Source organism: Ovis aries, chromosome 1, assembly GCF_016772045.2.
Source record: "Ovis aries strain OAR_USU_Benz2616 breed Rambouillet chromosome 1, ARS-UI_Ramb_v3.0, whole genome shotgun sequence".
Classification (NCBI taxonomy): Eukaryota; Metazoa; Chordata; class Mammalia; order Artiodactyla; family Bovidae; genus Ovis; species Ovis aries.
This window is the reverse complement of record NC_056054.1, coordinates 18,608,269-18,619,887: the sequence shown is the minus strand read 5'-3', so window position 1 is coordinate 18,619,887 and position 11,619 is coordinate 18,608,269. Positions and strand designations below refer to the sequence as shown.

Here is an 11,619-nt window from a genome sequence, read left to right as displayed (position 1 = left end):
CGCGCCTCCGACGCCCGCCCCTGCTGGCCGCCGAGCGCGGCCGCGGAGCGAGGGTACCGAGGACAAGGGAGGGGCGGGAGAAATTGATCAGACTCATCCAAGGGCTCCGAACCGGAGGTTGTGGATGGGTCCAACCCGTTTTGGAAGAATGGGGTCTGGTCTGGGTTGGAGAGCGAACTCAGCCAAACAAGGGCACCTGGAAGTTCGGCAGGGAGGTCAGGAATTTGTTGGCTCGTCGGTGGGAGCAGAATCAAAAGGTCCACCGGTGGAGAGGGCTGCTAGTTGGCCAGGACGCTTAAAGGTGTGAACCGAAGTGTGTGTGGCAGGGGCTTCTAGGGGAACAGGAGGTTGGGTAAGAGGTTGGACAGCTGTGGGAGGAGCTGGGCACAGCCCTGGGAACATAAGTTAGCTTCTGGCATGGGATGCTGCAGGGATGAACACAGATGAATGAATGGGTTCCAAGGCCCCAGAGGAAGAGACGGTGGATGCCCCAGGGGAGAACCAGGTAATAAATGCAGTCAACTGGGGCTGAGCTGACCAGAGCCCTGAGGGCACGGGGTTGGTCACCTCCTCCCACAATCAAGCAAGGGGCCCACATCCCCAGACTCTCTCCTTCAATAAAGAGGGTTAGAGCTACAGAGGCCTCAGCCCAGCACCACTCCCTTCCCACCCAGGAGCCAGTGCTGTCCAGAGCAGAAACAGCGTATATGAACTGGAATGCTAGAGAGGCTGGCATGAAGTTGAGGCCTACAAGTCTCTTTACCCTTCTTCTGTGAAAGGTGGTGGCGAAGGAACACAAAAGCAGCAGCACTGACCCAGACCGATAGCACGTTTATTTCACAAACACTGGGAAGACGAGGTGGGGGAGGGACACAGGTGTGAAGCCGCACAGCCATCTGCAGCCCCCTCCCCACACTGAGGGTCCAGCCAGGCAGAGCCTCCAAACCGACAGGCGGCACGAAGTGAGTATAGGGTGGCCCCGAACACCGAGCCCCCTGGAAGCCTAAGGGGCACAGCTCCAGCTGTCCCGGGGAAAATCACAAATAAATACGAGTGAGGCACGGCCCCACCCACACAGACCATCTAATCACCCATCTTCACTCTGGAGGTCTGCAAAAGAAGAAAAGGAGAAATCAGGCAGGGGCAAAAAAATTGATTAGACGATGATATACAACAGAAGATGAGACCCATGGCAGGATGGCCAGGCCACAGCCAGCGGATGACTGGACCACGATGGACATGCTCTGACAAACACAGTGAACGGGGACAGAGAGACAACTACAAGGTTCGATGCAGAGAAGTGGCATATGGACATGCCAGTTTCTTAAGAGTCAACTCAGTCAGATGCCCACAGTCACGCTCAAGATCCTCAGGCTGATCCTTAGCCACACTCACACACTGTCAGACAAACAAGATACACACATCTCAGACATGCTGTCCAACTGAAAATACAGTCAAACACACCAAGACAGACCACAACAGACAAGATCCCAACCTGGTCTAGACCACAAAGACACAGAGGAACAGAAGAAACAACAGAACAGGAAAAGAGACCACATCTTTCATACATAGAAACAATGTAACAGACAAAAAAAGATGTTATCAGTGATGCCATGTTAAAGACAGAAATAAATGGAAAGCTTCAAAAGCAGAAAACCAGAAGATGAGGAGGCAGCGAAAGCTGTGCAGGGGTCTTATGGTTACAGATGTAGAAGGGAGCACTGTGGCTCCTCCAGAAGAAGGGTGAGACTGGGTTGGGGACAAGGAAAGAGGCTCCCCAGGGGGATTCAGCACCTGAAGGATTGCAACAATGACCCCAAAAAGGCCGATGGCACTGCCAAAGATCTCCACGATGAGAATCTTTACGAAGAGGCTGGGGTTCTGTGCATCAGCCAAGGCGGCTCCACTGCCCACGATGCCCACGCAGACTCCACAGAAGAGGTTAGACAGGCCCACTGTGAGGCCAGCCCCAAACATGGAGTAACCTGGAGGGATGGAAAGGGAGCACTGATATCGAATCAGACACAGGGGAAAAATGAAGGCAAGGATCCAACATGGACTAATGGGACCAACCACCACCCCAACTCTGCAAAGCAGGCCAAAGAAAATCAAAATGAAGAGTCTAAGCTGGGATGTGCGCTGGAGGGGGAATCATCTGTGAAGCCCCAGTTTTCTGCCTTCACACACCTACCTACCTGCATGGTAATTTCGATGGCCAATAGCCTTGGGGTCAGTTGCACTGAAAGGCTGAGGGAGGCAGAGAAATAATCAGAAACCATTCCCTACTCCACTCCCCCTCCCCAACCAAGCAATATAAAACACACTGGAACTGATACCCATACCACCTAGTCTTCCATACCTCAGCCATGTTGCTAATGACAATTGCCATGATGATGCCGTAGATGGCCACAGCCTCACAGAAGATGATGCTGGCAGTGGTAATGGGGAGTTAGGGGGTGAAGAGAAAGAGATGAGAAAGAAGCCAACCTTCCTCCCTGGAAAATCTCCAACCACCTTCCCCCACTGACATCCCACCCCATCAGAAGGCTGGTCAGGAGCAACATGTAATGTAGGTCAAATACACAGGCAGCTCCCACTTGGTTCTGACAACCTTACAAGGGTCCTACACTTACCTGACCAGGTTTTTGGTCTTGATCCTGGGGGCCTTCACCCCTCCTCCAATGATGGAAGAGCCAGTGATATAAATGCCCCTGAAGGACAAATAAGAAACTAATGAGCGAAGCCCAAACTTGTCATTGCCCCCAAGATGACTAAGAACCCAATGACACCCCCTGCTATGATTCAGCCCCTCCCCTGTCCCATGACCCCAACACTCACCATGCTGCCCCAACCACAGACAAGGAGATAGCTAGGCCAATGCCCAGGTTTGACCACATGAAGGGGGAAGTCTCCGTCAGGAACCTGGTGTGCAGACAGGGGGAAAGACAATTCAGTCCTTATGGAGGAGTGGGCACAAAATCCACCCAGACCCTACTCCAACCCCTCCAGTCCTGGATGCTGAAACAAAACACTTCATATTTCCCAATGGTCCACACCCCAGACAGCTGGGGGGCGGGGGCAGGTGGGGAGAGAAAGAGTTCAGATCAGAGACAGCAGGTGTCAAAGAAGCTCCTAGAGGAAACCTCTCCCTTACCATGCCACATCGAAGCGGAAGCCCAAGTCAAAAATAGTGTAGCAGATTCCTACAGCAATGAGAAAAACGGGGTTAGGGGCCTGTTCTCTAGACAGAAGCTCCACAACTTAGGCAAGACGTTGCTGCCCAGGAGATGGGCCAGCTTCCCAAAGGACTGCATACACCTAAGTCAAGACAGAGTCCTTTGGCTCTCCCCAAAATGAAACCACAGCTGCCTATACAGATTCCTCTGCTCAGGCCTCCATTTTCTGCCATTCTCTCAAGAACCTATCTCCCTCTGTGACACCATATCCCAGACGGAGACCCGTCAAGGGGAGCCAGTAGGAGGCCTGAATACCCTGGAGGAGGGGAGGGAGCAATAGCTCGGGCCAGGCCACACCAGATGCAGCCAGCCCAGTCTGAGCCGCTGTTTACTCAACACGCTGTTGGTGTGGGGGGAGGGCAAAACGACCGGGAAAAGAGGAACTGGAGCAGCTGGCTCGCGACCCAGGCAGGCCCGTCCGGAGCAAGACAGGGAGGGCGCGGGAAGCTGGGGAACGGAGCCCAGTGACAGAAGGGGACCAGGGCTGCGATCGCTCGCGGTCCCCACCGAGCCCCGCCCGCGCCCGGCCCCCCTCAAGTAGCTGCAGATACGAGCCTCCTCTGTCCGGGTTAGGGGCCCAGACAGACGCGAGGCAAGTCCAGGAGCCTGAGGTATTGGAACCCGCGTCAGGACCTAATATTCCCAACACTCCAACCTCCCCGCTGGGCTCCAGCCGGGTCATCTCGGCCCGAAGCCGTCCCCGCCCTCCAGGGCCCGGCCTCACCCACGACGAGCAGGCAGGCCCAGAAGGCCACGAAGACCCCGGAATAGAGCAGCACTAGCCCCGTCATGGCGGCAAAGACGGCGGGACGCGGGTTGAGGGGGGCCTGAGCTCAAACCGCGTCCCTGCGTCCGCCGTCCTTCCCGTAGCCCGTCGGCCCACCCCGCGGTGTCACCTGACTGATCCACGTGACCCGCGGGCATCACGTGACCTCACGTCGGGCCCGGCGCTTCGTCGCCGGCGGTCTAGGAATTTGGCGACGCCAGAATTGCAGGCGCAGAGGATTGTGGTGATCGTAGTCTCGCGGCCCGAAACCTTTCTTGCTAAATACCTCGATCGTTGCCTGGCCGGTCCATCAAGGGTAGGGCCGCGCCCGCTTGTTGTACTCCCGGACACTCCACCCAGCTCCGGCCCACCAGCCCTGCTTTCCACCCGAGCCTGCTCACCGCCGCCCTAGCTTAGCCTCCAAGCCAGTGCTGATCCCGCGGGCCTCCTCCCTGACCGTCCCACCCAGCTCGCGAGGGTGTCTGCTCCGTTCCTCGCTGAGCTCATGCTGTTTCCTCTGCCTAAAGCACGTTTCTTCGTGCTCACCCCAAGGTCGGCCAACACCTAATGATCTTAAGATACGTTCTTCCAGAAAGCTTTCCCTAGCCAGAAGCAGGGGGGTGCGCCCGCTCTAGGGTCTCCCGCCACCCTGGCGATTCTTACGTAACTTCAATAAGATCATGTCACTCTCTTTAAATACCTCGGTGGCTCCCCTTTCCCTCGCAATAAAAACCATGGTCCTTACAATGGTCTACCAGGCTTCTTACCCTGATTGCGTTGCCGAATAGTTTCTTGCTAACTCCCTCCCCTGGCCGCCCTGTTGTTCAGTCGCTAAGTCGTGACTCTTTGTAACCCCATGGACTACAGCACACCAGGCTTGTCCTTCACTATCTCCCAGAATTTGCTCCAACTCATATCCACTGAGTCGATGATGCCATCCAACCAGCTCATCCTTTGTCCTATCCTTCTCCTTCTGCCCTCAATCTTTCCCAGCTTCAGGGTCTTTTCCAATGGCTGTACTGGCCTCCTGGCTATTTCTTGAACACAAACGTACCCTCAATGCATTGCACTTGTTCCCTCAGCTTCTTCTGATTATTCACATGGTTCACTCAAAACTTCTTTCAGTCTTTGCTCACTTTCAAAGTCTTCTCTGATCATCCTGTTTAATACTGTAGCCCCTTCTCTTACACTCCTTCTCAGTGTTATATTGCTCCATAGCCCTTATCACCATTCTGCATACTGGTCTGTCTTCTCCACCACAAACATGTAAGCAACCATGAAAGGATTCCTAAACTCACTGCTGGTTTCCAGTGCTTGGCACACCCTGGGTGTTCAATCCCTATTGGTAGAATATACGACTGGTGCCCACCTTGTCCTGATTACCACAATCAATTTACAGAACTGCCTCTACCAATAGACTGTGCAATCCTTGAGGGCAGAAATTACAACACCCTAACAGTGTTAGTCAGTCAGCTGTTTTTGATTCTTTGCAACCCCTGGACTGTAGCCCGCAAGGCTCCCCTGTCCATGGAATTCTCCAGGCAAGAATACTGGTATGAGTAGCCATTCCCTTCAGGGGAATCTTCTTGACCAAGGGATCGAACCCAGGTTTCCTGAGTTGAAGGCAGATTCTTTAGCATCTGAGCCACCAGGGGGACAATGCCAATATGTCCAGATTTTCAGCAAATGCAGGGAAATAGTTAGTCATTTTCACTTCATCCCTCTAAACCCTTAAGACCTAGCAACTCCACTTTGCTTTAAGTACCCACAATGATGGTCTATGCCTGTGTGTTTGAGCATGGTGTACCCTTTGTCCAAATATCCTTTTCACTCCATTACTTCTGATTTTTTTTTTCCTTCAAGAGATCCAGCTGAGGTAACACCCTCTAAGAAGCCTCTTCTGGGCTCCAGCTGCCCCTGGGGACTTCCTTCCACATAAAGAATACTGTTTCACCCTGTGGTAATTGCCTTTTTAGCTGCCTCTCTTCCCAGCTACACTGTGAGGACAGGACTCCTATCAAATATGATTCAGATCTCAACCAACAGGACCTGTGCAGGACTTGAAGTATTTGATAAATAAAAAGAAAACAAGGAGAAAAATTATCTGGTTTATTCAAGTTTCTGTGACCTCCCTGAGAAACGAACTGGAGTCAGTGTAGACCAGCAGTGCCCAACAGAACTTTCTGCAGTGATAGAAATGTCTTGGATCTGTGCCGTCCCCTCATGTGGCTATCTGAGTACTGAAATATGATTAGTGTGACTGAGAAACTGAGCTTTTAATCTTAATTCAAATTTATGTTTGAAAACCACATGTATTGTGTAGCTAAGTCTAGACCAGTGATTCTCAACTGGGGATGCTTTTGCCCCCATAGGGGACATTTGTCAACATGTGGAGGCATTTCTGTTTATTATAATTGGAGAGGGTTTGCTACTGGCATCTATTGGGCAGAAACCAGAGATGTTGCGAAGCATCCTATAAGGCACAAGACAGCCCATCACAAACAATCATCTGGCCCAAAACATCAACAGTGCCAAGGTTGAAAAACCGTGGTCTAAAACATCTAGCACCTGCCTTTGAAAAAGGCAGACCCTCAACTGCACAGCAGGAACTTGGATTGGCCAAAGGTCTTGGGTTGCTCCCAGGAGAACAGACAGCCCAGAGGCTTCAGGGAAGACCTAAAGCTGTTCCCTCGTCAAACAACAGACCTTTACCAAGCCAGTATGGGCTAAGCCTTGTGCCAGTGACAGGACAGGACAAGACAAGACAGAGCTGGAGCCTGTCCTCAGTGAGGGGCTGCCTCAGTGAGAGGCTCCTTCAAGGATCCTGGCAGAAGAGTGAGGTTGGTGCAGGGAGCACTAAAGGTCTTAAGTCCACCTGTGGCTCTGGTCCCACGTGGTATCAGCTATTTCCCTCATCCTCGTAGGCGATGGCAATTCCTCGTCTTCCACTTACAGCTCCTGTCACCGGCGTCTGACCCAGGCGGGGTTGCAGTCCTTTCCAGCTCCGGGAACTAAGGAATGAGGCTGCAGAGGGAGGGGGTTGAGGCTGAATGACCTGAACAGGGGGCAAGGGTTCAGATGGGAGTGGAGATCTGCCACACTCACCTGCAGGGCTGCTCTCAGCCAGCTCCAGCTGGGGCTTCAGGGTCAGGGCTGAGCACTCAGGGTCATCTGATGGCTTCCAGGCAGGTGGGGGTCGGAGGTCCCCAGTAATGAGTGATACATCTGGGGCGTCCCACAGCTCTGAGTCAGCTGGAGGGAGGGGCACATGGAAGGGAGAGCCTGGAAGGGAGGGGGGAAAAAAGATTCATATCGGCCCCCCAGCTTCATGCCCCAAGTGTTTCTAGCTTAGGCAGTGCCCCCACCACTCACCAGGCAATAAGTCCACATAATGTGTGAGGTGGGGAGCCAGGCCTGGAGGTGGCCATGCAGGGTTGCAGGCAGCTTCCAGCTCACATGGTGCTAATACAGGCCTGAAGAAGCCGCCAGAAGGCTGTGGGGCAAGGGTACCCAGAGGACAGGCCAACAGCACAAAGACGTCCACCTCAGGGAAATTGGCAAGCTTGGCAGGCGTGGGTCGCCCAAGGGCCAACACATAGCTACGCTTGCCAGCAGCCTGTGTCAAATTCCGCAAGTGTGCCAGGGCCTCCCGGTGTCGGGCCACACCCAGGGTGCCCGCCAGCAGCCCCACCACACGGGCATCTCTGGCCCTCTCTACCAGATAGCGTCTGCGTGCTCTTAGACGCCCAGCCCGGACACCTTCATCCTGAGTCCGACCTGTGTCTGGGCAGCAGGAGGAGAAGGGTCGCCCTGGTGCCCAGCCCAAAAGCAGCCGGCTTAGGTCTGGGTCAAGATCAGGGTCAGAGATGGCCTCAGAACCCCCCACATAAAAGGCACCATACTCTTCCAGACACCTCCCTGGAGCCAAAGGGAAGCGGCGCCCAAAACGCTCCAGGGGCTCAGGATTTGGATTGAGGGAGCCTGCTGGCAGGGGAAGAGCTGGGCTGGAGACAAGCAGGTCCAGGTACCGTGGGCGCAGAAGGGTGGCCAAGGCCTCTGGAAGAAGAAGGTGGTGTCAGGGTTGGGGCCTGGTAAAACGGGATCCCCCTCATCCCCAGGAGACTAACTGGGACCCAAAAGGAGAGGCTGGGGCCCAGCCCATGTTGAGAACTACACAGGAGTGTACTGAAATGGAGGAATTAAGGCACAAACTGGTCAGCCCACCCTACCGCATGCACAAGCAAAACCCTCACCCAGGGCGTGGGCACAGGATGGCTCACTGAGCAGCACCACAGGCGCTGTGGGGTCTGGGTTCTGGGCCTCAAAGGCCTTAGCGCAGAGCTCCAAGGCTACAGATCGCTGACCAAGGACGAAGGCCACAGGCAGTGGGCGGGCAGGAGGGCTTAAGCAGGCAGGGCCAAAGTGTACAAGGGCCTGAGCTCCAGCTTGCTCAGCACCCAGTACATCCACACAGCAGCTGCAGGGAAGATACCATCATGAGAGAGCTTCTCATTAAGAAAAGTATTGCTGTCATCAATGGAAAATGTGGTCAGTGAAGAAAACCATGTTATGAAAAGACGGGGTGGGAGCTAAGCAGGGCATTCAAGAGGAAGGGGATGTATGTAAACTATGGCTGATACGTGTTGATGTATGGCAGAAATGAACACAATATTGTTAAGCAATTCAGTCAGTTCAGTTGCTCAGTCGTGTCCGACTCTGCGACCCCATGAACCACAGCACGCCAAGCCTCCCTGTCCATCACCAACTCCCGGAGTGTACCCAAACTCATGTCCATTGAGTCAGCGATGCTATCTAACCATCTCATCCTCCAATTAAAAATGAAAAGACAGTGTCACTAAGAAGAGCTAGTATCAGGAAAGGAATCATCATGAAGGAGAAACAAAGCTATTGAGGGCAGACACTGTCATAAAGGAGAAACACCATCAGCCCTGGATCCCTACTTCACCCTCGACACTCAAGCTCAAGTTCACACCTGCCATAGGCTGTGTCTCCCAGAATGAACATCTTCGACCCGGTAGCCTCCTCCAGTCGTGCTGCCACGGCCCCAGCATCTCCCAATAGCTGGTCAGGGAACTGCAAGGCCACCTGTAAGCATGTACCATGGAGTCAGGAACAGCCTCTCCTGCACCGAAGGTGTCTTCAAGGGAAACCTTTCCAGGAGTCCCTACCTAACCTTCCAAGCCCCTCCATCCAGCGAAGCATCTCCCCCATTCCCAGCCTCACAAAATTACCCCAAGATCCCAGTCCTCTGGTAGACCCATCCGCTCCCCAACATGCCCTCACCCGCTGACATCCCAGGTCGCGGACAAATCCAGCGACTCGCTCCAGCTCGTACACTCGGTCCAGGTCTCCAAGAGGAGTGCGCAGCCCGGCAGAGCCTGCCTCTCGCTGCAGCGCCGCCTCTGCAGGGCTGCTGAAGGTAGACTCCATGAGGCACAGTTTGGGTGGCAGCAGGCAATCGGAACCTCCCTCCGTCAGCTTCAGGTCCCGCGTGCTCAAAAACAGCCCTCAAGGGGTCAGGATCGATTGGTGGGGATGGTGGGCGGGGAGGCACTGGGGAGTCAATCTGCCCTAAGCCCTTTAACCAGCTCCTCTCCCATGGCAACTCCTGTTTCTCCGCTTTACCACTACACATGGGCCTCCCCTGGAGACTACTTCCGGGTGTTTGAGGCGGGACTGCGGGCAATTATAACCGTCTAAACCTGCACGGCCAATCCCCGCCAAGCCATCCCGAGAACCAATGGTCGGTCTCCGAGCCTGAAACCAATCGGAAGTGCCTCAGAGGAAGAGCGGAGCCTTGTGGGTGTTGTAGTTCTCCTGGCCCTCGTCTCCTGGCGCTGGTGTTCCCGTTCAGCCTCCATGCCCCCTCAGACACACCGATTGCCTGAAAATAACTACGCCGGTTTGAGCAGTTCCTATCCGCCTACACTGTTAAGGACTTCGTGTGCACTCTATCACCTTGGGAGGTGGCACTGCATAATTTTTAAGTTAAATACCAAACTGCCTGGGTTTGAATATTGGGCTATGCCACGTAACTACTTACTCAAGTTATTCAACGTCTTTATGACTTGTTTCCTCAGTAGTACTTTTAATAGGATTGCAAGAGCAAACTAATTTCGATATAAAACTTCATAAAGCGGTCCTCTGCATAACACATGTACTGAAATCATCCGCTATTATCCTCATAACAGTCTGTAGATTAGGCAAATATTGAGCACTAGGGGACGACAGAGGATGAGATGGCTGGATGGCATCACTGACTCGATGGACGTGAGTCTGAGTGAATTCCGGGAGTTGGTGATGGACAGGGAGGCCTGGCGTGCTGCGATTCGTGGGGTCGCAAAGAGTCGGACACGACTGAACGACTAAACTGAACTGAACTGAGCACTTTTTGTTCACCAGGGACTCACATTTTGAGTTTAGTCTTTGGAGTGAGTTGTCCTATATTACAGATGATGAAACTGTGGTTCAAAGAGGATAACTGCCTAATAAGACACAGCAAGTCAGTGACACAATCAGTACCAAACCCAGGTCTGATTTCAGAAACCATTCTTTCCAACCCTAATTCTTCCAGGTTTTATATATATATATATATATATATATATATATATATACATAAAACATTTGGTCATGACCGGGAGGAAGAAGACACCTGGGTGTCATGTTACAGAAGAAAAGGACAAAATGTGAAACATCTCCACATACCCCAGGAGAAATGAAAAAGCCAAAAGGTATGAATGGGGTGGAGGAGGGGTAAGGGAAAGAGCACAGAGTTACTTCAGGGAATGACATGAAAGGGAGGCTGATGCTGGCTGGTGTGGGAAGAGACTGAATGAGGATGAAGAATATAGGACACAGAACTTGCACAGAGACTGGGAAAAGAACAGAAAGACTGAGACAAACATGGGAGTAACCAGTTCTCCTATCGCCTCCAGGGAGACTCATGGCTCAAGGCTGGGAGTGAGGAAAACCCAGTCCTGCTCTTGCAATTTTACTGAGAAGGCTAGGGTGCCTGAGAGGCAGCAGGGGTGGAACTATGGCTGAGACAGAAAGGGAGAGAACCCTGTTAGGGGACCAGAGCAACAGCAGGCCAGGAGCTGTCCTTGGTCCTGACCAAGCCCTGCCCATCATGTCAGGTACCACAGAAGTGGGGAGCTATGGGTTTGCAGACAACACTAGGGCTTGCCTTCCTCTTCCTCTGGGGGACACCATGCCTCCTTCCCCACATACTCAGCCCTGCTTTCTATACCTCTCCTGAACCAAGTGTAAGTTTGGGTGCCTCCATAACCCCACACAAGAAACCCACCTTGGAATTCAAAGCCACTCTCCATTTCTTCCCTCCCAAATGAGCCCAGCCTCACCTCACTTCTAGCCCAAGGCCCCAAGTCCTTTACCTAGGAAACCTCCCACTGCCCTCAGAAATGAAACTTCCTCCAGGAAGCCTTCCTCACTGGTTCCATTCTCCCAGTTTAGTGAGAATTATGGTTGCTATGGACTACATCAGCCTTTGTTCAGACAGAAAAAGGCACGGCATGATTAGTGGCCTAGTATTCAGCACCATTGGTTATATAAGTGTATGCATGCATAAACACTGGG

The 11,619-nt window shown here is 53.1% G+C and overlaps 2 protein-coding genes across 5 annotated transcripts; both read right to left on the bottom strand.

The window, feature by feature from the left end:
• Window positions 1-811: 811 nt before the first annotated feature.
• Window positions 812-4,117, bottom strand: ATP6V0B (ATPase H+ transporting V0 subunit b). Of its 2 annotated transcripts, XM_004001894.6 has the most exons (8): window positions 3,961-4,117; window positions 3,155-3,203; window positions 2,839-2,922; window positions 2,634-2,711; window positions 2,360-2,429; window positions 2,196-2,247; window positions 1,795-1,985; window positions 812-1,110 (listed from the first exon to the last, which is right to left on the bottom strand). In XM_004001894.6, exons 1-8 carry the CDS (start codon window positions 4,025-4,027, stop codon window positions 1,084-1,086), a joined length of 618 nt encoding a protein of 205 aa, XP_004001943.1. In that variant the 5' UTR covers window positions 4,028-4,117; the 3' UTR covers window positions 812-1,083. The 2 variants fall into 2 exon arrangements, with proteins under 2 accessions (XP_004001943.1, XP_060257931.1); XM_060401948.1 differs by having other exon boundaries at window positions 812-1,985.
• Window positions 4,118-6,096: 1,979 nt separating this feature from the next.
• Window positions 6,097-9,690, bottom strand: DPH2 (diphthamide biosynthesis 2). Of its 3 annotated transcripts, XM_027968890.2 has the most exons (6): window positions 9,307-9,690; window positions 8,996-9,108; window positions 8,256-8,479; window positions 7,375-8,058; window positions 7,108-7,284; window positions 6,097-7,026 (listed from the first exon to the last, which is right to left on the bottom strand). In XM_027968890.2, the coding sequence occupies exons 1-6, from the start codon at window positions 9,451-9,453 to the stop codon at window positions 6,902-6,904; spliced, it is 1,470 nt and encodes a 489-aa protein (XP_027824691.1). In that variant the 5' UTR covers window positions 9,454-9,690; the 3' UTR covers window positions 6,097-6,901. The 3 variants fall into 3 exon arrangements, with proteins under 3 accessions (XP_027824691.1, XP_060257366.1, XP_027824698.1); XM_060401383.1 differs by having other exon boundaries at window positions 6,097-7,284; XM_027968897.3 differs by lacking the exon at window positions 8,256-8,479 and having other exon boundaries at window positions 9,307-9,311.
• Window positions 9,691-11,619: the final 1,929 nt, after the last annotated feature.